At 37.7% G+C, this 26,237-nt stretch overlaps 1 protein-coding gene across 6 annotated transcripts in view; it reads right to left on the minus strand.

Annotated features, from left to right (window-relative positions):
• LOC117411084 (CAP-Gly domain-containing linker protein 4-like) overlaps positions 1–26,237 on the minus strand; it is a 67,993-nt gene that overhangs the window by 33,221 nt on the left and 8,535 nt on the right. For all 6 annotated transcript variants that reach the window (XM_059025575.1, XM_059025576.1, XM_034018160.3 and 3 more), the window contains exons 2-7: positions 25,189–25,335; positions 22,922–23,061; positions 21,440–21,533; positions 18,845–19,006; positions 17,888–18,006; positions 2,582–2,818 (exon numbers count right to left, since the gene is read on the minus strand). In XM_059025575.1, coding sequence (XP_058881558.1) covers positions 2,582–2,818; positions 17,888–18,006; positions 18,845–19,006; positions 21,440–21,533; positions 22,922–23,061; positions 25,189–25,335 — 899 coding nt within the window. The remainder of the gene's footprint in view (positions 1–2,581; positions 2,819–17,887; positions 18,007–18,844; positions 19,007–21,439; positions 21,534–22,921; positions 23,062–25,188; positions 25,336–26,237) is intronic.

Raw genomic sequence — 26,237 nt, forward strand, 5'->3', positions numbered from 1 at the left:
TTACAATAATAGACAACTGTTCCCACTGAGATTGCTCACTGACATTTTCATATTTGCAATATCAACTGTCTCTTCAATATACAGTACTGAAGGGTAGGCTTGGGGACTGAATGAGGAACGTTTCTAGTTACATTTAAACTGTTTAGAGAAATGACTCACACTTTAGTTTAGTCTTGTATTTTCTAATTCATAACGTCAATAATATGCAGCATCATTATCATTATTACAGACTACCATCTTAATGACGAGACAAATGAGCAAGTGAAGACAAAGGTAAATTAAAAAACCATTAGTTATAATTCAGATTTCTTCATGTATTAACGATCAACAAAATCATTTAGCTATTAAAAAACAACCTTACATCAAAATAACAATTTGTTCAATTTGTTCTTATTTAAGAAATGGCATTTGTCTCCCTGTTTTGGATTATAATTTATTACAGCCCACATAAAATGACAATTGTCGTCAAAATCTAATCAACGTAATATTATTGGACAAATGGCAGCGAGTCTTACAACAGGTTCTGCGGTATAGAGATGCCTTTTAATGACATTTGTTTTGTTTGTTTCTAAATAAAAGTTAATTTTTGACAACAAGGATGGCAATCCACTAGGGCAGGGGTTCCCAACCTGTGGTCCACGGACCACTTGTGGTCTGTGAGTAAACCCCAGGTGGTCCACAAACAACTTGGTTACGCAGTTCTTGCGAAACCCCATTTCTACACAATCACACACTGTGCTACTATTACAAAGCAACACAACAAACAGCTTTAACCACGTGGTATATAAATTATAAGTCTGCATTGTTCCCCTTTATCTGTTTTATTTTATTATGCACATTATGAAGGCACATTTTTGTCAAAATTACAGACTTCTTTTTTTTGCCACCATTTAAAACATTTTTTTTTTTTAATCTTCATCTAGCATTCATATAAATGCATCTTTCTAATCTCTGCTCATTCTTCACTGTTCAGGAAAAAATAAAAAACGTAATCTGGCTGTCCCAGCCTTTTCGCTCCACATAAAAGTAGCGCACTGCATTGAATATTCCTAACTCGGTTGGAATGACTAAATTAAAACAACGATGTGAAATATGTGCTACAGTGTTGCCAGGGATATAGGAATAGACCTATTATTTCCATACATTTTGGAGAGGTTAGCTGCATACAGTAACAGAAGTTAATGTGAAACAAAAAGAGGCTATATATTTGTAGCTTGAAATGTGACTAATTGGCTTGTTAAGGAACCGGAAAATCAATTGCCGTTTCAACTGAATCAGAAATAAGCAGAAGTCGCAAAAGGCTTTGCGAGTATAAGAGAAATGAACCTGTCTGTGTTGAAAATAAAGACGTATAATTAGGTGGCAAAAAACTTGCAGTGCAAATGCATTGCGATCTCTTATCTCTCTAAAAACATGCCTTCTGAAAATCAGGCTGAATGTGTACAGTCTATTCTTAATGCTGCCATACTTAACCAAAATGCTATAAATCCCATCGACTGTGTGCCACCAATCCCGTTTAATTTACACATCACAGCCCACTAGAAGTGGCAAGTAACATCCTGCACACTCTCCAATCATTTTTCTTTTCAAATTGCTTCCCACCCACCGCGTCTTCGTATTCCGATGTTTTTATATGTACATCGAGCCAAGTTTGCGACTCGGTGAGTGTAATAAGTTGCGTTTGAAATGGATAGATTCATTTGCTACACGAGGTAATGGTTGAGGGGACCAGCACGTATTTACATTTACTGGATCTGAGGATGACCCAAGCCACAGTGCATTATTTGTCAGGTTTTGTCAAACAATTAAAATAAAAAAAATTTAAAAAAAGGAACTTTGCCATTAGCGTCTTTCAAAACAAAATGACAACGTTCTTTGCTTAACTGGTAGCGAAGATTCAAGCCCAGGAATCTCACTGAGTTAGGTACGTTATCTAAATACTTTACTTTCTACATGTACTTATACATATACAAATAAAAAGCAGTTTCAAAATGCTGTTGTGAAAAAATGTGTGGTAAGTGGTCCGTGTGAAAAATCCAAACAACAAGGTGGTCCCTACACTGAAAAATGTTGGGAACCACTGCACTAGGGAATCTTACAGGCATTGCTTCAGGTAGGCTTGCACTTTCTTGGTCATTTCACCAGGAGAGCGAAATTGTCCCTGCCCCCTCAACCTAATGTAGTATCTTATAGCATTCTTTACAATGAAAATACATGTTTGCTGTAGCATGTGATTTTTTCAAAACTGCACATTAAAAACCTATATAGTGAATGGATGTGCACTACAGGTTAATATTTGTGATTTTACTTGTTAGCTACAACCACTTTAATCAATTAAGTCGTCTAGATTCTGGTGTTTTGTTTTGTTTTTTATTTCAGAAAGTTTTCTAAAGTATTCATAGTAACAAGTGCTTGTATACTTTTTCCCCACTAATCATCTTAGTCTATCTTTCTCTTTTTTAAAAACATTATTGTTTGACAAAATAAAATGGATAGATTGTTTTATGTTTGACCATTCTAAATCAAGTTTTGCTTTGTTTTAGTTTTGAAGTATGCAATGTAATATTCTTGGGTACTGTACCTTCTGCCCCGCAATGATGACACGGTCACCCAGTCTGAAGCCCAGGGAGCTGAGGAGGGTCTTGCCCAAGACATTGTCGTAGTTGGGCAGCATGGCCCTGGTGATGTCGCAGGCCAGGGGCACCGCGTCCAGCAGCAGCTGCCTCATCTCCTTGGCAACCGCCGCAGCGTCCGCCATCTCCAGGGGCATTCCGAGGGGGTCCGGCACCACATCCGCAGGGGTCTGTCCTCCGTCATTCTGGAAGGAGCAGAGAGAGGGGGTCAAATCACTTCAATTAAACTCACACAGGCACAGGCTGACACATACCCCTCAAGTCTCACCTTCTCCTCTGATGGACCGTGTTAGCACACTTCAGCACACTTTCTTATCAAGGGCCAAGAGGGGATGCTATATGATGCTATATTTGTTTTGGTGGGGAAAGGTAAACATGTTATAAGAGGAGATGAAATTGTAGCATAAATTAGTAAAACCCTGTTGACACTACTGGGCTGGCACAGGGCTACCTCTGGGGCCGCCTCAGGGCCACTGCATATTTAGGTCTGCAACCCCGTTCACATTTACGATTTAAGGCACCTTTGCGAGTTCACATACAGTGCCTTGCATAAGTATTCACCCCCCTTGGACTTTTTCACATTTTGTAGTGTTACAACCTGGAATTAAAATTGATTTAAATTAGGATTTTTTGTCACTTATCTACACAAAATAGTCCATAATGTCGAAGTGGTGAAAAAAAATCTACATATTTTTCAAAATTATTTACAAATAAAAAACTTTAAAGTCTTGATTGCATAAGTATTCACCCCCTTTGCTGTGACGCCCATAAATAAGCTCTGGTGCAACCAATTGCCTTCAGAAGTTACATAATTAGTTGAATGGAGTCCACCTTTGTACAATTAAAGTGTCATATGATCTCAGATTAAATACACCTGTTTCTGGAAGGCCCCATAGTTTGTTAGAGAGCATATCTAAACAAACAGCATCATGAAGACCAAGGAGCTATCAAAACAAGTCCGGGATAAAGTTCTGGAGGAGCACCAATCAGGGTTGGGTTATAAAAAAATATCCTAAACTTTGAACATTCCCTGGAGCACCGTTAAATCCATTATTAAAAAGTGGAAAGAATATGGCATAACCGCGACTCTGCCTAGAGAAGGCCATCCACCAAAACTCAGTGACCAGGTAAGGAGGGCATTAGTCAGAGAAGCAACCAAGAGGTCAATGGTAACTCTGAAGGAGCTGGAGAGATCCACAGCTGAGATGGGAGAAACCGTCCAAGGGACAACTATAACCTCGATGCTCCACAAAGCTGGGCGTTATGGAAGAGTGGCGAGAAGAAAGCCATTGCTGAAAAAAACCCATATGAAATCCCGATTTTGCCAAAAGACATGTGGGAGACACAGCAAAAAAGATTCTCTGGTCTAATGAGACCAAAATGGAACTTTTTGGCCTTAGCGCAAAACGCTATGTGTGGCACAAAGCCAACACTGCTCATCACCCTTAGAACACCATCCCCACGGTGAAGCATGGTGGTGGCAGCATCATGTTATGGGGGATGCTTTTCATCAGCAGGGACTGGGAAACTAGTCAGGATTGAGGGCAAGATGGATGGAGCCAAATACAGGGAAATTCTAGAGGAAAACCGGTTTAGTCTGCAAGAGACCTGGGACTGGGGCGAAGGTTCACCTTCCAACAGGACAATGACCCTAAACACACAGCCAAAGCTACATTGGAGTGGTTTAAAACAAGAACCTGAAATGTCTTAGAATGGCCCAGTCAAAGCCCAGACCTCAATCCGATTGAGAATCTGTGGCAAGACTTGAAAATTGCTGTTCACCAACGGTCCCCATCCAACTTGACAGAGCTTGAGCAATTTTGCCAAGAAGAATGGGCAAAAATTGCAGGAGCCAGATGTGCAAAGCTGGTAGAGACTTACCCAAAAAGACTCACAGCTGTAATTGCTGCCAAAGGTGCTTCTACCAAGTATTGACTCAGGGGGGTGAATACTTGCAACCAACAAATGTCTCTTTTTTTTTGTTTAATTAACTTTTGTGTTGGAATAAAAAATATTTTGCACCTTCAAAGTGTTAAGTATGTTGTGTAAATCAAATGGTAAAAATCCCAATTAAAAGCATTTTAATTCCAGGTTGTAACACTACAAAATGTGGAAAAGTCCAAGGGGGGTGAATATTTATGCAAGGCACTGTATGTGACTCAAAAGCAGGCCTAAAATGTGGTGAATAGATTTGTAGCAGTTTCTTATTAATATTGTTTTTTTTTTTTCAATGCAGCACAGTAGCAATTTTATGGAATGTACTAAAAAAATATATATAATTGACTACTTTGACTTAATGTCATGGTGCATCAACAAGCTTAATACAGTAGTTGTGGATGAGAACAGTATTTTGTGTGTGTGTAAAAGCAAGCAGCTAAAGAAATGATCATCATTTTAAAGACGCACATTTTCGTAGCTATGTATATCATTGCGTGCAAAATACACAACAGTGGCTGCATACACCAAGTCGCCGCATTATTGAGATCCACAATCCTGCAGTTTTTTAATTATTCACCTAGTTACTAAATAACAATAAAATGTAATTGTGACCAATTAAGCTTAATTATGAATGCACTGCAGCTCAAATTATGTGAAAGAAACAACCTGAACCTGCTAGATTTTTTATTTATTTAATATTATGATGTTGAATAATTACCATTCAATACTGATCCACTGCCGTCTTGGCGCAGAGCATTCACCTTTCGATTTACCTTTCATGCGCGTTGGAGTATGGAGTGTCTACTGAGGTACGTAACTAAATTGGTCATGTGATACGAAAAGGCGGCCGAAAGTCTGCTTTGCATTCATATATATGCAAAGGCCGGCCCTGGTCCTGCAATTGCAGGCCCAAGGCCACTTTGAAACGGTGGCCTAAATCTAGGCCGGGCCCTATTAGCTACTGACCATAATCAAACAGACTGCATGGGATTTAACAAACATGCTTTAGAGTGCAGTTAGGGGGTCTGCCAAGGGATAAAGATAGACCACCCATCAATTCACTTTGTTTCCCTTCTCAAGATAGAGCTCGATTTTAATTTAGGTTTTCACTCATTTTAGTTACATAAATAAGTTTCTCAAAAAAAGTTCTTAACTAGTCAGCTGCTTCACCTGATGATTAACATATTTTGACCCTGAAGACACAGCCTAGTCGTCCCAAAAAGTGAAACTATTAAGAGAGGAAAACTAAACAAACATTTGGACGTTTTAGATGTTTATGACGGACGGAAGAGCACAACAGTCAATATGTAATATTATTATTACAATTATTTTGTCAGCTACAATCACTTTCAGAGAAATAATGAATAATATAATCTCCCTACTACAATAGTGATCTATGAGATGGTGATATAATGCCTAGTTTGCTTGGGGGGGGGGTATTAAACATACTGTACTGGTATTCCAACTTTAAGTGAATCTCCATCAAGGAGATTAATGCATAAAATGGGTCACTACCATATTAGAGCGCCATTTCATTGTAAAGTTCACAACAGAAATATTTTTTACTTGCCATCCTTGTGTGGATTGACACTATATGCAGCAGCTACAGTAATGTTTGAGGTTTTTTTAAAAACATTGGATATCCTGCATCCAGATGTGAAAGATCTGTCTTTCATTCTATTCATAAACCAGGAACGTGTCAACCTCACCACAGAGCAATTGGCAGGTTCAGGTCTTATCGTTCAAAGACAAAGCCATGCTTTTCAACAAACTCGCTTTTCACTCAGCCTCTCTTGAAGGGCATGCCTCAGGATTAATACTGTATCTTTTTTTTTACCTTTGTATTTTCATATGACCTTTCTCAAAACTGTAGTAAGGACGACATTCATCTCTGTGCAAATGACACAGAGGTCTTTAAAAATGACAAAATCTTTTGGGGCACAGACAATGGATTTGTAATATGATTGGAATGACGTTTTAGAGACAGACCATCAAACCAGACTGTCTCTGAATAATTCAAACACCTCAGCAAGCACAATGCAGTGAATTGCATTTGATTTAATTCCCTTTATTTGTTTGTTTGTTTTCATAATTATTTAATGCAAGGTCTAGCAGGGGTCTCCAACCCAGGTCCTGGAGAGACCCTATCCAGCAGGTTTTATAGGTGTCTTTACATCATCAGTGGCTAAAGATCTGGAACACTGTTAATCTTGACTAATTAAGCCAACAATTGATTCAATTAAGTAACAAAGATTGGTTGAAACGAAAACCAGCACCCACAGTAGCTTCTCCAGGACCAGGGTTGGAGACCCCTGGTCGAAAGGATTCTTGAGACAAATGTAAGTACAGCATGTTCAGACTTTCCCCAAGGTCTATAATCGTGCAATAATCACACAATACCTGACAGGTTAAAAATATTTGTATAAAAATAGAAATTCCAAAACATCTACGGGAGGCTAGGAGTGTGTAATATAAGTTTGATGAAGATGTATTTTTATTTACTTTTAATAACACCTACAACTTAAAAAAACACTTTTATACATGGGAAATGTTTCTGCTCTCCTCCAGTTTTAAATGTCAGTTTTATGTGCCCCCGAGTGCGTGAGGTGCACATCTCTGTCACTCGTGAAAAGACTGCTGTCCTAATCCTATGACACCATGTTGATGGACACTACAGTGATATTTTGTTCTGATGTGAAAACATAAAAAATAATAACTCCATCAAAAAGTAAATGTCATACTTGATTCAGTGGACAGGTAAATGTGTGATTACTTTTTTTTTTTCTCTATCTTACAAGATTATTACTGATACAGTAGGTGTATTGTTAGTCAGTTGTAGCAGCAGTGAACAAACATTACAAACTCATTCATGAAAAAAATAATAAAAAAGAAAATAACCCATTTTAGTTGTGGTTGCTACAGTATGTCAATGAAGTTTCAGAACTGTACTAATAGCAAGGTTCAGGACTGTATTTTACAGTAGCGCTGCATGAATCGATTATTCAGATTGAGCTCTCCACAGGCAAGGGTCATTGGTGTTGATTGGCCTAATTTACCATTCCAAGTGAAACAAATTGAGAAACAGCTGCTTGGAGTTGTGATGATTGCTGTTCTCCACAATCTAAAGCCCAGCTTACACAAGGAAACATATTTCCAGACAAAATGTCAATCGATCATGTGACTACTCAAGATGGTGGCTTTCACAGAAGATTTGGAATCCTGCTACAATCAATCGTTTTATTGATATGTACGCTGACGCGCTGTAGTGTCATTTCGGGTTATTCGTGGTCCTACAAGCCACAACATCTCCTCAAACGTGTCTGGATCCACACAAACCAAATTGCGTTAACTTAAGCGTAACTCGTTTAAAAATATGATGGCACGCTCCTCTCTCCTCATGATTTAGGATCCACTCCCTTGTCTACACGACTCTGTTCCTGTGCTTGCCCCATCTTTTACAAAGTTGTAGTGCAATTATAAGGGCAGCACCACTCAATGCAATATGGTTTTCCTCCATTTTTGGAGCGTGCAGCAGGGAGGATCACATGCTGTTTCCACATGTATGCTGGGCTTAAGAACAGCAGGAATCATCATAAACTTCTGTGGAGAGGTCAATCCAAACAATCGGTTCGTGCAGCACTATTATACAGTGCAAGTGAAAAAGGTTTCTCGGGAGCCCTAGTTTTTCATGATTTAAACCTTTTTTGTTCTAGCTACAGTATACCTCAGTTTCTTCAGTATATTTGAATGCCAGTAAAATTCTGTAGAACCACCAACACGGGCCCTATTTGAATGGTTTATAGATTTTTAAGTGGATTGTTGTATTTTTCACTTCAGTTGCAACACATACTCTCCAACAAACTCCAAAGTGCTCATAAAAGCACATTGCTTGGAATAAGGAGGCTGTGTGGTCCAGTGGTTAAAGAAAAGGGCTTGTAACCAGGAGGTCCCTGGTTCAAATCCCACCTCAGTCACTGACTCATTGTGTGACCCTGAGCAAGTCAATTAACATCCCTGTGCTCCGTCTTTCTGGTGCGACGTAGTTGTAAGTGACTCTGCAGCTGATGCATAGTTCACACACCCTAGTCTCTGTAAGTCGTCTTGGATAAAGGCGTCTGCTAAATAAACAAATAATAATACTGTACTGAACATTATCTAGAAGGGTGCCTAAAATGCGTACTATACTCAAATATGTATTGATAACCATAGTGTGGGTGCTTCCTGTGTTCTGAAGGGAAAGTATTGGTATAAAAATCTTTAACGGTGCTGGTTTCATTAACCCACCATTGGTTGTGCTTACAAGGACCTCTGGCACCCAGAGTGGAACGTTCTTTTTCTCGATGTCATCATACCGTTATCGTACTATAGTTTTGGAAACACACTTTCCAAGCATGTAATACCTGGAAAGGGTAGACCAGTGTCAGTTTGGTACGATTAACATCGTTCCATGGGTCAAAATATGTCAAAAGGGACAAACTGAGAAATCGTCTCACCGAGAGAGAAATACACTCCCTTAATCTCATGTAATCTTGTTGCAAATCTTGTGTTAAGAAATGCTTATCGCACTACATCAAAACAAATAACGCAAGGGCCAAAGGACAAAAGAAACAGAGCTTTATGAGTACTTCCCCCACTATTGTCAAAAGTCAATTTCTCAGGAATTTCAAAACATACATCTCTAAATAATAGTAAAACAGGTTAATCTGTTTATACTGTACATTTTTATACATATTAAATATAAATGCAATATACAAATGGATATGCATGCCTCCAGGCAGTGGCTGATAAACCCTTTAATATCATAGCATGAATCCTGCTGTTGAAAAATTTAGCCTTTGTTTAAAAATGTACTGATTTGAAGTTAAGAATCATGTTACAGTATCATGATTCACATAGCTGCAATGCAGAGTAACCACAAAACAAAGCACATAACTTACTTAGTTTAAAATAAATTATTTAATTTAATTAGTAGTAGCGGTAGCATGTTGGCACAACTTTAGCACAGCACATTAAAGTGTACATAAGGACCTTTTTACTTTACTGTGTTACACATTTCTATGTGTTGCTACAACTGTTTACGTAAGGTGTGTGTCTTGTTTTAATTTTTTTTTTTTTTTTTTTTTTACATTGACCACTTTTTAACTTTTAAATTGCATTCCCTGCATAAAGATGGCTTCCCACGTACCCCCATGGACCTCTCAGAACTACATTTCCAATCATCCTCCTGCTCACATATGTAGCAGAGATGGATTTACCAGTGCGCAGGAGGATGATGGGAAATGTAGTCCTGAGAGGTCCATGTGGGTACATGGGAAGCCATCTTGAGGCAGGGAATGCAATTTAAAAGTTTAAAAAAGTGGTCAAAATGTAAAAAAACGCTCCAGTTAAATATAAACCCGGATGACCACAATTAGATAAGTTGGACCGTTTCTGTAATAGCATTCTAAAAATCATACAAAGTCGTTCTAAACAGCCTTTTTAATGTAATGCGCATTCATTTACTGGTAAATTTTTATGGTGTGTGATATCTGAAATGTTAGCATAGCCGCTCCTAATTACCATAAAATGACACCCACTGGAGTGGCTACTTCTGTTTTCGTTGTAAATTTGTAAATAAAACACACTGCAAGCAGGTCTTACTGGGTTGTTTGTTTCACAGGACTATTTACTACTTTTCTACAACAGGAGAGAAAGGGATTTTATTCACATCAAAGTTTTGAAGAGACTAGACAAAGGGCACTACAGCTCTGGACAAAAGTTTTGCATCACCCAATCGAGTTAACTAATTGTGCTTCATAAAGTCAAATGAAACCTGCTGAATAATGTTACGCTAACATTGAATTACATACCGCTTTGTAGTTTTCCCATCTACTTAACAAAAAACTGACAATTGAAAAATGTGGCATTTTGAAATCTAACATGAAATACTGTACTACTATTATGGCTTCCAGTAGACTTCTGCGATATCATTTTGTAGTTTCTTTGATTACATTATGTTAAATAAAATATCTAAATTAGTTCATATAGGTTTTTTTTGGTTTTTTTTTTAAATGATGACTCAAATTCTAGGTGATGAAAAACTTTTGGCCATATCTGTATACTCACTCACTCAAATCAAATATGCCTATTCCCAATACAAAATAAATATGACACAATATTCATTGATTTCCCAAGACACCTTTGAGGGGCAGCTCCATTCAGCTCATTTACAAAATTGCAATATGCCATCCTCTCTTAACATTTCCATTAGATGCAAGTGCTCTACTACAGAGCTCACACCTTACCTTGCTAATTTCTGAAGCACTCTATTCAATCAAATGGAATCTGATCCAACGCAGACCTAACTGATGCACAGAGTAGCTTTCTTTGTGGTGTCTAGTATTACTGAGGCTCTTATCCCCAAAAAACTACACAGGCAAGTTCTGAGCAGTGGGCTACCACTGATTCCTCAGCTTTATACTACTCTACACTAGCTTATTACACAGACAATCAAAATTGCATGGCTTATCAGGCCTGTATTAAAGAGGACCTTGGTACAGTACCAGGTCTGAAACATCACAGTTATCTTAACGGTTATGTATTATTCTTCTCCTTGTTTAGAATCACTTTGTACATAATTTTCTGTAACAGTCATCAAACTATGGTGACTTTTTAAAACATGTCCCCCACTGGTAAGAAAAAGAAACAGATTGAACAAATGTGGTACTTCTTTACATCCACTAGGGGCAGTGTTGCAGAGAAACAAGATAATCTTTTGCAGACAGCCAATTATAATTTAGATCGAATTAGACTGATGATGTAATTGCATACAATACAGTGACAAATGTAGTTTTTTAATAAAAGCATAAAAGCCTTCATCAGACTTCAGCCAACCAACTAAAATGCAGTTAGTTGGTTTTATAACCAGGAGCAATATTTAAGTTAGTTATTTTTTTTGTTTGTTTGTTTGTTCTTTTTTTTTTTTTTTTTTAAATCGGCAAATCAAACACACAAAGCTCACCTGAAATCATACTAAACCGCCCAAAATGTTCATAAACCCAAAAAGAAATTAACAAAATATTTACTGTAGTGAAATATCCATAGGAGAAATTTCAGGGATGACTCTCCAATCAAAATGCATTTCACAAAAGCCCCATGCCAATGGAGATGCTTTTTTTTTTTCTTAATGCGGTGAAAGATGTTGATGGGATGACAGGAGATGATCTCTCACAATCTGAAGTAGATGAGCCTGCTCACCTGTCAAACAACTGTGTAAAATCAAAACCATGCATGGTATTTATAAAATTCTATCTGATCCTAGTTCCTGAGGCCTGTGGCTACCACTGATCATGTTACAGTTTTTAGGTAGGAGATCAAACTGCATTCATGAGGGCATTTCTAAAGGGAAATTAAATTTCAGTGAATTCTGTAACTTTTTTTTTTTTTTTTTTTTTTTACATTCAAATTTAAGATAACTGTGATAATCAAATCCTACCATGTTGCTATTTAATGTCAAAAAGCCAAGTCTGGATATGTGGAGGGAGTCTTCCCTTATTAAAAGGGAGATCATGCCTAGTTTTCCCCCATGCTTTTCTCAACTTTACACAATGTGTTTACCATAGTTTACAATGGTTTGCAATGTTTTTTGCAATGGGTCAGGCCATTTCTTTTCTGGGTGTATCGATTCACCCTTAAGACACCTGAGACCATTGCCTCAGGACAGGATACCAGTGTCGGTTCTCCATCCAATTTCTAGTTTAAAAGAGAAAAGTGCTTTTAAATATGTCCTGTCTATTGTAGGATGTTTACAATTATTCTGAGTGGTTCAGATAAAAGGCAGATTAGAATATGGATAGATTTCCTGTAACCTGATGAAGCCTACCCGAATGTTAGTATTCAAACTTTGTTTATTCAACATTCCAAATCAATCGGCCTGAAAATCTATATACTGTATGACAAATAAAGAAATCGGTTAATAGCTCAGGATGAGCATTTAAAATCTTAAACTTCTATTTATAAACACAGACATAAACCAGCACAGTGTCTAACAAACAACCGATAACTAAAAACATGAATTAATATTTTCGGGACAAACTATAAAAGAGTGGTTACTTACTGAGCTTGACTATGACAAGTGTGATGGGAACGAAACAGAGGAATACTTGCAAACAGAAACTACTCCTGGTACTAGTAGCAGCGCAGTAAAGAAAACTGTAGCGACTCAACACTGCCTTGTGGACATTCTACAACAACAGACTGAGTTAAACAGTCTTGAAAAACAAAGAAACAAGACAAACTGTAGAACAAACAGTGGGCTGTTCGGCTATTTAAAAGCTGGTTATCAGAAAAGAAATGACAACTTTGAAAATGAGACTCCACAATAAATACTACACGAAGAGAATTCTATGCAACGCTAAGAACAGTTAATAAGGAGCAGTACAGCATATAGAGTTCCATAGGAATAAGATCAGGGATAAATCGGCACCTTAATGACCCTCCCTAATATTCCCTAATATTATGAACGACTCCGAGTATACAAGTTCCAACAATGTACTGAAAGCAGTGATTACGAAAAATAGGCATGCAGGCAAAGACACAACAGCGCATCATGATGCATTAACAAAACAAGACCTTGAAAAAATGTAATGTTCACTTTCTACAGGATACTCCGAAAGGTCTGTTGTATACAGTCTGGAATAACATTCAGCTACATTTTGCTCGCAGAGGCAGAGAGGGTCAGAGATTGCTACCACCTAAATCTTTTTCAGTTATGCAAGATGAACAGGGGCTGAAATATGCCACTCTCTCCTTTAACGAAGAAACTAAAAATCACTACCGAAACACAAAACAAAAATTGTCCAGTAAAAGCCTTAATTAAATACATGAATAAATGCCCTGATGAAACAAAATGTTTTTATTTACAGCCAAAGAACTCTCTTCTACCAACATATGGTCTCATCCACTTACTCTTGGAAAAAACACCTTAGGAAACATGATGCAAGCATTAAGTAAGTTGGCCAACCTGACTAAAAGGTATACAAACCACTGCTTGCAGTCCACCGCAATACAACTATCATCTAATGTCAGTCTAGAATGCTGACAAATTATGGCAATAACCGGACTTAAAAATTAGTCTTCGATTAAAAGTTACTGGGCACCGGATGAAAAAGAGAGACAAACCTGGTCTCGCATATTGACAGGAGGAGGAGAAAATGAAATATTACAATACCATCACCTGTTCTGAATTTTCCAAAAGAGACTTACAATCCATCGACTATGCCAGTTTGAAGAAATTAACTTTGTCCAGTACGTTTTCCAATGTGCTGAGTAATTGTACTGTTAATGGAAACATTCACATCAATAACTACTAAATAATTCAAGGCATCCGATTTAAAATGCAGGCCTATTTTACTAAAATAAACTTACCTGTTTATCATTCACTTCAGTGTTGTTGTTTTTCCTAACACTTTATATACTTTTGTTTTATTTGTAAGTTAGCCTACATCTCCCGGGAAATGTGCGATGACTTCAGGTTTGGATGTTTCGCAAACAACTATCATCCAGTCACATTGGCGGAATGCCGCAGCCTGATAACAATTATCATCCAATCACATTAAGCGGAATGCAGCAGCCTGGCGTAATTCTAAACAGACCGCATAACAAAATGTAATCAGCAGCAAAAAATTCTAGTTCTTGATAAAATCACGAAAAATACTATAATATTTCTTTTTTATATATTAATTTGTAACATATCCACATTCAAATAGCATTTGAGCCCTCAGGAGCAGGCTTAATGGTGTGGTAATGCCCTTTTTGTTACGTTAATGCCCGAGCCATAGGCTCAGGCATGTAACTGCACGAGGCGGGCATTACCACACGACTAAACCCGCTGCTGAGGGCTCAAATGCTTAAGAGAAATTATAATAACTACATTTTGGAAGGAAGCAACAGAACCCAGGTGTTACATTCTGTTAAATTCCCTAAATGTTTAAACCTAAAGAATAAACCATTTAACTGTAATATATTTTAAACTCCCGCATTAATGTGAATAAGACCACACGTGTACAGCATGGATATGTATATGGAACAGACTCATTAAGTGTTGCTGTGTGTTTGGGATCAACATATAGCAGGGAGGCACACAGGTAGGGGCAGTGGGTGGAAGCTCACATTTCTGCTGTCTGTGCTATTTCCCAGTGCCGTCAACCCAGTATCATTCACAAGCACTACAAATTCACAAATATATAGAAGAAAAAGAAATGCCAGCGTGTGGAATGTCATCCGAGTACCGTACACTCTGTTCCAGCCTCAAGCGAGCATCTGGCTGCATACTTCCCCCAAGCACTCTGCAGTCACAGGGAACCACTGCTGATCAAACACACCAACAACTTAAAGCAACATCATGGCATCTGATGAAAGCCTTACAGAACTGAGCTATACCCTCAGTTACTTTTCCTCTGTGTAACATTGACAAGTTCAATTATTAATATTGCACTCCAATCAAACACAGAATTAATAAAGATGGATTCAAAAAAATACTAAAATCTTCTAACCCCTGTTAACCGAACAGACCTTTGGTAACCTGTCTTCTTGTGTGGTGTGCTGTGCTCGTCTGCCCTGTTGTCTGGATCAGATCAGATCAGATCACTAGATGTTATTCGTTTAAAGGTAAAGCATGTTTCTTGATTTGGAAAGTCATATAAATAACAATTAATAATTTCAATTAGTTAAGATAACAGAGTTTTGCTGTGCTTAAGATTTAATATTGAATTTTCAAAATTAAAAAAATTGGGGGGGAAAAAAAGACTAGAGAGCTGACTGTCTTATTTTATTTTTCATTTATCCCAATAAAAAAAAAAAATCTACCATTGAATTACAAATGGGAACACAGGCTACAAATTATTATTATTTATATAGCCTTTAAATCACCTTTGATAAAGATGCCTTCATCAAAGGTGACTTACAGAGATGCATCACCTGTAGAGTCACTTTCAACAATATCTCACCCGAAAGATGGCGCACAAGGAGGTTAAGTGACTTGCTCAATGAGGTAGTGGCTGCGACGGGATTTGAACCAGGGACCTCTTGGTTAAAAGCCCTTTTCTTTAACCACTGGACCATACCGCCTCCGATAAATACGCTCTGATAACTTTGAAATGTCAACTGTAGAGTTCTTCCGACTGTGCAGAATACAAACAATTAGCTTGCAGAGGATGTCAGGACTATCAAACAGCTGCACTGTCCAGGAAGAGGGTTTGGAAAGAGAACCGAACTAAGGGAGGGACAGCTAGGTTAAACAACGAAAGATCAACGCACAAGTTATTTAATAGCTATGCAGCGAATGTACTTGGGGAAAAAAAACTATTTGGAGTTTCCCGTGCTAATATAACATCCTCGACTTCATCTTAGAAGACTGTTTTCTCCGCATTATCTAGATGTTCGCTGTAGTTAGTGCATAAGTATGAAATTGCTCATGAGGGATGGCAGCTGTGTTTTGGATAATTTCCAACAGAACTGCATATCATATGCTTGATCACTCAGAGTAAACAGTAAAGGTAAAAGGAAAAGTAACAGAAGCACAGTAGAATTAAAATCTTAAAGAAATAATTGCCTGTGGGTTGCTAGTAGAAAATGGAGAGCTTGGAGGGGAGGAGGTTTTGAAAGTCCTTCAGGGAACGAAGGACCAAACGGAGCAGTTTGTAAGAGGATAATCTGGTTTTAAAGCCCTCCCCGCCTACTCTAACTTTATTAAAACAGCAGACTAAATAATAAGCGTGCTTTGTGCGCTGCAATGGAAGCCAGGGAGATCATACACAACTCTGCACTGCACCCTGGTGTATGCAACTGGCAAAGGCACTGCATCTAAAAGCACTTCACTAGAATTTTAAAGATAAAAGGAAGAAAAAAAGAGCAGAGCTACTATGCCAATGCTATGCAATAAATACTACTCTAAATAAAATAAAAATAAATACACTTTTTTTCACAAACCCCCCCAAGTTAGTGCCAATTCGTTTTCTACCGCTTTAGCCAATTGTGCTCATCTGCTTTCAGCCTTCAATTTCCTTTCGCAGCACTGGTTAAAAGTGATGTCTCACTTTCCAACACTAACATGGCTACCAGAAGAAGAAAACTCACATCAGACCCGCAGGAAAAAGCAAGGCGTCTTTTTCAAGTAATTGAATTAACTCTAGATGACCAGATGCAAGCTTGAAAATTTAATGTGACATGCTAAACGTGTGCTAAATGGCACATCTAAATCCATTCCTCTTCCTTCCAATAGGAATTGTTTTCACTCCTCTAATGACCATAAAGATTAATTTTCTACTCCAGATTTATTTTTTTATTAAAAAGGCTATTATTTAAGTCACTACCAAATCAATGGATGTGCTCCTCGCAACAAGTGACTTATATTTTCTTTTGCCAGCTAGCTCAGAGACGGGCTATTACACCTGCTGTGTTCATTAGAGAATCCCTGGACTTTGTAATAAAATTTACTTTTTAAAATGCTCTAGCATTAATTACCACTGCAGTTCCAAGCACCCATGAGTATCGAAGCCACACATTTTGTTTAAACAAACCATGTATAACAAGCGCCTCTAAAAACAAAACACAGATGGAAAGTAGGATGACCTGTGTATGAACTGTATAAAAATGATGGACATGGGGCATGGGGCAATTCATGTGATAATTTAGTGTAACAGCACTGAAGGACTATTAATCTCTCCGGGGATCTCTTCTGGTCTGAAAATGTTGTTCAGTTCTTTAAAAAAATATAATAATAATAATAATAATAATAATAATAATAATTATTATTATTATTATTTCACCACTTAATTTGAAAAATTAAATCAGTATGTCCATAACAAATTATGGGATGGGCAGCATTTCAGTACCAATTGAATACAAAGAGAAATTAATAGTGAGGGCTGCTGTTGCAGAGAAATTTCCAGAAGTCATTTTTATGTAATGTCATGAAAAGTGACTGGATCTTTTTCTTTCTTTTTTCTCATTAATATCATTTAAAACAAACTACTTACAAAGCATCAAATATTTTATGGTGGAATTAAACTTTGATCTAAATTTTGACTTAATGAGGTTATTTTAACAGAGGAATTTCAAAAAGAAAAAACACTGGCTCTGAAGAATACACCTCTCTGCATCCAGCTCACCTGTCGGAAGGAACAAGCTCTGTAAAAGGAATAGATTACCACAGAGTACCTTCAAATGAGTTCGGAGAGCTACTGTATATTCCTAAAACACCATGACATAAAAAAAAACCATGACATACAGTATTTCTGTCATGGGCTGGCCGAGGCAATAACAATAGAAATAATTACCCTGAAGGCCGGATTGGCCCCGTGTTCAAGCAGACACTTCACAGCTGGAACACACAAGTTAGAAGCAGCGATGTGCAGGGCAGTGCCGAAATCAAAGTCACTGCAGGTAGCATCAACATCTGTTACATCAAAGAAACCAAAGAGCAAGATGAACATGACACATTGCTTCTCCACACACTGTATCTTTAAATGTAAAACAATACATCATTCTACCAATACCCTTTGTGCTTCAACTCTTGAGTTTTCACCTCTCCCCCAACCTGTACCCCTCTACACTACAACTCTCCCCCAACCTGTACCCCTCTATACTACAACTCTCCCCCAAACCTGTATCCCTCTATACTACAACTCTCCCCCAACCTGTACCCCTCTATACTACAACTCTCCCCAATGTCTACCCTTCCATACTACAACTCTCCCCCAATCTGCACCCCTCTATACTGTAAGAGCCCCCAACTCTCCCTCTGTACCCCTCTATACTACAACTCCCCCAATCTGCGCCCCTCTATACTACAACTCTCTCCCAATCTCTACCCCTCTATACTACAACTCTCTCCCAACCTGCACCCCTCTATACTGTAATAGAGCCCCCAACTCTCCCTATCTGTACCCCTCTATACTGTAATAGAGTACATTTAAGTAAAGTATTTATTTCTGGACATTTTTTAAATATCCCTGCCAAAAATGCAATTACACTGCATAGAAATTGTTAAATAAACTATTCCTTATAGGAACAACTCCTATAAGTAAACCTACAGACTCAAGTAAGTTTTATTCATGCCGTGATAAATGCGATCAGTTCAGAGCAGATTTAGCAGAGGCCTGATTTCTCAAATTTCTGGTGCCTGGTCATTTCAGTTATATACCTATAAACAGAGATTTAACCCGTTCTCTCTTTAGCCTTTACCCTCTACCCCCATTACCCTCCCCCTGTTGAGAGCGCAGTGCTCCGCTCACCCCCTGGTCTTGATGCCTTGAGCACAACCCGGATGAGCTCCGGCACATCGAAGTAGGCTGCGTAGTGCAGGGCGCACATGTTGGTCCAGCGGCTTCGCAGGCTGGGGTCAGCCCCCATGCTGAGCAACTGGGAAGCAAAGCTGGCAGCAGTCTCTGCATCACCTGAAACACAGAGACACACGCAAATACACTCACACACATCAGCTTGCACCAGATTCACAAAGCAGCATGGTAGCTAGTAAATATTATTTCTATCTGTTTCAATAAACAATATTGCAAGACAGAACCAGTAATGTTTTGCAGAAATCAGCTCAGCTAATCTAAATGGTTAAAACAGAAATGTTTTATTTTCCTTTTCATTAAATAACATGCCAAGTTACCTTCCCTTATCTTACCTTTTTAGAAGATCTGCAAAAATCTACTGTTTTGGGTAGTTTTGGAGTGCCATTGTTGAAATACTGATGTTGTTTTGTTGTTGTTTTTTTCCTGTATGACCAGTGATAGTGCTTTGAATTGTTTTGAAAATCCCAGTAACTAAAAGAAGTAACCGACACTTTCTGGGTAGTGGATTCCATGGGTACCTGCAGTGTCCTTTGACCCCTCGGTGACAATCTCTCTAAATCTGGACAGCAAATTAGACTGTATAAACATAGTGCTATGATAACACTAATTAAACAGATTCCTCCAAGTATCACTTGAATAAACCAGCAGTAAAATTGCAGAGGTTCCAATTTCAAACAACAAAGCAGGTTCAGTGAGAAAGTCAAACTAAAAAAAGGAGATGGAATTTCACTAATCGGTTAGGAAGTACAAGAGAAATTAGAAGTTTCTAGGAGTTCTTGGGCTTTTCAGAACAGTTAAAAGTACCGTCACGGGTCGTATGCAAAAAAAATATTTCAAGCAGCCACACTCTGAACAACCCAGAACGATTGCAAGAAATGTGAAAATGTTAGTAGTTTGAAACTACTTTAACTTTTTAATGTTCCTGTGTATTATTAATCAGGATCAGGTAAGTGGTTTGTGAAACTAGCTCAGGTGTAGATCTTATAAAGGTTTCTGATTATGGAATACATTTAAACCTTAACTTAATGAGACCTACATTTTACTATTTGCTACAGCATCCCACAAGCATGTTCCAAGCAGAATGTTTACCACATTGTTCTATATTTTAGCCTGGGTGTATATGTAGCTCTTAAATCTTTCTGTGTTTTATTCCTGTAAGGCTTATCTAAAAGGTATAGATGCAGACAAGACACACAGTTCAAAGTTGTCATTTCTTTTTATCTGAATTTCAAGTTCATGTCATGCTTGACTTTATTATTTTTTCTGTATTATGATTAATACAGCCAGCTCTCACACATCAACAAGAATTTAAAGCAATGTTCAATCTTAAATAGGTCAACTAACCAACAGCTTCCTGTTTAAAATGAAATTCAGGCCTCATTCCGGCTCTGTGACTTCAAGATTTGCTTTTTTTTTTTTGCTTTGAATGCAAGATCAGTAAAAGCCTGACACCAAGTGGATACAAGGTGAAATTAAACCCTGACTGTTTAACTGGCCACATTACAGCATGCGGAACCACATTACAGCATGCGGAACCACATTACAGCATGCGGAACCACATTACAGCATGCGGAACCACATTACAGCATGCGGAACCACATTTCCAAATTGCAAAGAATCCCAACACTGGCAGAAAATATGGGTCGGTTTAAATAGGTGGAAATCCACCCATTGCTGTTAACTACCATGTGAAGAACATGACAACAGGAAGCTGCAAAAAAGGTTATCAGAAAACATCACCATCATTAGCATTTCCTCTTGAGGACCACAAGCTGAATGGAGCAGCAAACATTATTACTTCTTTCCTTCAGACAAGGGTCTATAAAGATGGGAATTTTGACAAAAAGGTGACAGACAAATGAAATATTTAATATGGACATTTTTATTGGAAGTACCATAGTGTATATTTGCAGAAATTAACTTGTTTATTGACATTATTTTTTGTATACTGGATTAATCTTTTGGTATTTACTACAACTCATGCTAAACAACATACTGAACATCACACAACATAAAACAAATACATAGGATTTATTACGCATGGGGAAACATATATGTGTGTTATATACCCATATAGTTCCACTAAAAGCGAGCATAAATATATATAAATATACACACACATATATATATATACATACATATACACACACACAGTATATATATATATATATATATATATATATATATATATACACACACACACACACAGTATATATATATTATATATATATATACAGTGCCTTGCAAAAGTATTCAGACCCCTGACCAATTCTCATATTACTGAATTACAAATGGTACATTGAAATTTCATTCTGTTTGATATTTTATTTTAAAACACTGAAACTCAAAATCTATTATTGTAAGGTGACACTGGTTTTATGTTGGGAAATATTTTTAAGAAAAATAAAAAACTGAAATATCTTGCTTGCATAAGTATTCATTTTTGTCTGTCACTTGTAGGCAGTATTCCCATCTTACAGACCTTTTGTTTTGTGTTTTCCCCATGCCCCCAGCACAGCAGTCTGTACTCACCGATCCCTTGCGCTCCAGCCTTGCAGGTGTAATGAAGCAAACTCATGTCAGTCAGCCCATCTCGATCGTTAACATTGCAGCCACGCTTCAGGATCTGTGTAGAGAAGGAGGGTCCCCTAGCTCACTCATATACACTGTTAGAGCCATTCCAAAATGAAAGCTTTACATCTCTATCAATTAGGTCTCGCGTGAAAGCATGGAATGGCTCAAACTGCAACATAACGAGTCTATAACTCAAAACATAACTCATTTGAATCTGTTTACTAAAACATTCAGTTTAACCTCCTAATGATAGTCCAATTTGTCACATTCGTCAAAGGTGATTTTCCCTCTATGCACTCAAGTTCCATCCTCCTTGAGAACAGTTTGCCAATACATCCACTTCTGACCCAAATGTGAAATTTACTGCATCTGTACTGTTTTCATTTGAGAAAAAAACGGAACGTGTTTGCTGTTGATGTTTTTATTTTCTAAACTTAACTTTGACTCCTGTGAAGCCCATATGCTGTATCCTGCCCCAGCACTATGAGTTCACTTGGACGACACTCCCTGACCCCACATAGGTTTCTATGGGCAGCAGTTGAGGTCCTAATTATTGTAACATAGTAAGTTAGCCTGAAGCGCTGTAGCAGAGATAAGAGGCTTCATCAGAAGGGAGGAAAACAAGATCAACAGGAAACCAAGCTAATACCCATTAAAAAAATTAGCACAATTGAAAGCTAACTTGCGTGATTAATGGTCATTTAACATCTAAACATGAACTGCTAAACAACCTGTTCAAACAATCAGACATATTTCAATGTAAAGGTAGACTTCATTTAGTAATTTCTAGTCATCTATATATTTCTCTTTTGTATTATTATTATTATTATTATTATTATTATTATTATTATTATTATTATTATTATTATTATTATTATTATTTATTTCTTAGCAGATGCCCTTATCCAGAGCGACTTACAATTGTTATAAGAGATCACATTATTTTTACATACAATTACATTATTTTTTACACACAGTTACCCATTTATACAGTTGGGTTTTTACTGGAGCAATCTAGGTAAAGTTCCTACAGCAGCAGTACAGCAGCAATGTCCCCCACCTGGGACTGAACCCATGACCCTCCGGTCAAGAGTTCAGAGCCCTAACCACTACTCCACACTGCTGCCCTGTATGTATTTAATTTGTTTTTATTATGATTTTTACATCCAGTATTCAACTACAGTGGTTTACAATGCATCAACACACTATAAATTATAACACTTTTTGATTAAAATGTGGAAATCAAAGCAGGGCATTTCTAGCTTACTTTTAGCAAGATGGGGGGGGGGGGGGGGGGGGTCAACCTTTTTTCAGTTTCATCATCTGATTTTATGTATAATACATAAAAAAAATTTAAGATTTGTAATTTTGTTGACCATTTAAAACTTAAACCTTCACAGCACTGATACCATTCCCCCTCCCTGTATAAGAGCCACGGACCTCATTGCCGATCACGCTGATGTTCTGCTGCACTTGCGGGACCCATTGTCTCAGGACAGCAAACAGCTCAGAGACAGTGGTTCGAGGGCTGAACAGGATCTCCTGGCACTTTGGATCATTGGGGTCGAAGAAGGAGAACTCTGAAATGGAAAGCGCGTCGGTCATCATGCAGCATCACAATTCTTTATACCAGAGATATTACATTTATTTTAATTTCCCTAAACTTTTATGATTCAACTTTTAACATAGAAACTACAGAGGGAAGAGGCACTTCACACTGACAGTGTGAAGGGGACAGAGTGGTGATGGTATGGAAGGAGCTACTGTCCCTAATAATGTTGTTGAGGCAGAATCACTTGGATTAACCCCATTAACAACATTTTGAGATTATCCAGCGACTAGGAAGCGGATAGTGCAAAATCAAGGCAGTTGGATGGACAGAATCAAGCCTAACAAGCTCTGCTGTGTGTTATAGATGTGACCTGAAAGCCAGCTTCACAAATAATAATACTGATCCCTCACGTAACTTCAGGGCAATCAGATAGCAAGTAACCAATTATTATATGGCATGCTATAAAGTCATTAAATACCAGGACTAGAACATAAGGAGTTCAGTAAGGCAGCCTTTGCAATGCAATAAACAGATAACATAGAAAGAGGTCTAGAAAACAGAGGGAGGACTCAAGTAAATACAGCCGTTGTTTATATGATTTAAAAAAGATCTCTGACAGTGTGTGCAAGTCTTTCTTCAATGTGTTTTTTGTATTTAAAACACAGTAAAATGATTTGGCCCCATTTTAATTGGCAGTATTTAGATCACCGTTTAGATCAGGGATCTCCAACAGTAATAATGGAAACCCCTCGACCTGATTTAGGAATTCCATTATTACCTCATAACACTCCATTGCAATGCCATTATCCCTTAAACATTGCACAAGAAATCCAACATCAATATTATAAAACTGGGGGCAGACAACTAGGCAGCAATGAGGAAAGAGTTTAATAATCAGCCAAGGCTGTCCCATATACTAGCAATCCTCAATGGACTAGATATAATTTCTTAATTAACCACTATGTGAAAATAGTTCTTGAAAATTAACTATTTTCCTAGCTTTGTTCTCAATGTGTACAGTAAATTCCTGTTTCCGTGATTGAGTCTCATGCAGGATTAGCAGGGATTACAGATTTTCTTTATTTTATTTTTTCTTCAGTTTTACAAGTTTTTCGACCACCGACCTTGCAAGTCCTGATCTCAAAACGTAATCTGTTTAAATGCAATCAATACCTTACAATAGGGATTTACAAAGCATATATATATATATATATATATATATATATATATATATATATATATTAAAGTGTTGAATCAGGAAAAATAATTCACTGTTTCGAGTTTGATTCAACACAGTTGTTTGTGCCTCTGCCACTTAAAACATTTCTTCTTAATTGATACTTGTTCGATATTGAGATTCAACTGATTGTTAATTGGATTTGTTTTTTTGCTTTTTTATTACACTTATTTCAGAAGCCTGATGGGTTTTTATTTTCATTGTGTGCATAAAGACTGGCTAATTCCCCTTTCTTAATCCTTATATCTTTTGTATTATACCTACATTACTTAACACTTTGCTTTCTATAAGTGTTTACAAGATTTCTGTTTCAGGTTTACACTGTAAAAACTCTAGCGGGAGAAACTATGTAAAGGTTTTTTTTTTGTAATAAAAATATACATATAGTTGGGTAAGTGTAAAAATTATGGGTAAGGTGGGTTACAACAATGTATTATTCTTAGGTCTGGTTCCAATTTTTGGTCAATTACCAGTTGCTTGTGCTAAATGCTGTGGCACACAACCGACTGATGGAAATTATTGTGCACAACCATTCACAGAGTACCGTGTTAACAACCCTAGTGAGGATGTCCTTACGCATCCATTCCTCTTCAGGAACTTGTGCAATATTTAAACATCTTCATTAAACTCAATAAACACTGTACTCTATTGAAAAAGTCATCTGGTACCCTCTATAAACCAATGTGTTTTCATATTAATCTCCAGTCCATTTCCATTTTTGACTTTGCTGTGAGTTTAAATAAATAAATAAATAAATAAATAAATAAATGAGGAGGGGATACTGGCATATCAGCTCTAAAGGACTGAGTTTGGAACCTTCAGCAGAGAGGGGTTTAACATTAAAAAAAGAAACGTCCTCAAGCTCCCACATGCCAACAGATGAGGCTGCAGGACCTCCCATCCAGAGTACTCACTCACCGCATTCTGCAGGCATGGGAGGAGAAGCTACTTGATGAACCACGGGCCTCTCAGAACCAGGGGACAAGCTCGTGTATCTATCCAGCGCTGAATCTCCTTCCGAGGATGGCTCAGGAATATCCGCTTTGGTCATTTCTATTAAACTACCTGCAGAGCAAAACACACACAGACAGTCAGATAGACATGTGGAATCATGCTGTCATATTTGCAGGACACAGCACCATACTTAAAATTCCACAAAACAACCAGCCTCTAACTACCCCAGTACTCAATACTTTACAGAACTCTCCATTTCCTCTCCTTTAAAATAAAAATACAAAAGAAAAAGCTGCTTGTTCTTCAGTCCTGATGTTGCTGATCGCAGCTTGCTACCTACCTGCTCTGTATAGCCATACCAATACAGCTCAGCTAGCAACAAGATCAGAGAAAGCACTGCATGTATACCACAAAAATGACTGAAAACAAAACACACGCATACACATATACACACACTGTAACCTAATTCTCTTTCTTTGTGGCTAAGTACCTGGCTCGTCGTCTTTGCAAATATTTGTAAATGGGGACACACCCTTGCTTTCTGAAGCCCTGCGCGGCTGCTTTCAGCCTGGAACACACACATCAGCGGTGTGGTATCACATGGAAAAAGCAGCATTTTGGCGTGCATATCGCTCGCCATTTATTTTTATGAGACTGAACTCACATTGACAAAAAAATAGGGACATTTTCCCACAGCGGCAACTCTAGCTCTAACCAATCAGATGGGTGCTTTGGGATGATATGTCACATCTGGATGAACACTTCAGAATATCCATCAACATGATTTGTGTGATTAATATCTTGTACTACTTCATCACACACATAAGTAACAAGAAGACACGTTAATCCCAAATTACATTCAAAACATTCTGGCCTGGTTTTATTTGGTGCATGTTAGGGGTAATACAGTTCTTGAGATTTAATTCTGTAAGAACAGAAAGTTAAGAGGGAAGAATGAAGCTTTCAGAACAGGATAGGATATTTTTTAAAAAGCATAATTGCCCGACTAAATT

This window comes from Acipenser ruthenus, chromosome 6 (genome assembly GCF_902713425.1).
Source record: "Acipenser ruthenus chromosome 6, fAciRut3.2 maternal haplotype, whole genome shotgun sequence".
NCBI classification, from domain to species: Eukaryota; Metazoa; Chordata; class Actinopteri; order Acipenseriformes; family Acipenseridae; genus Acipenser; species Acipenser ruthenus.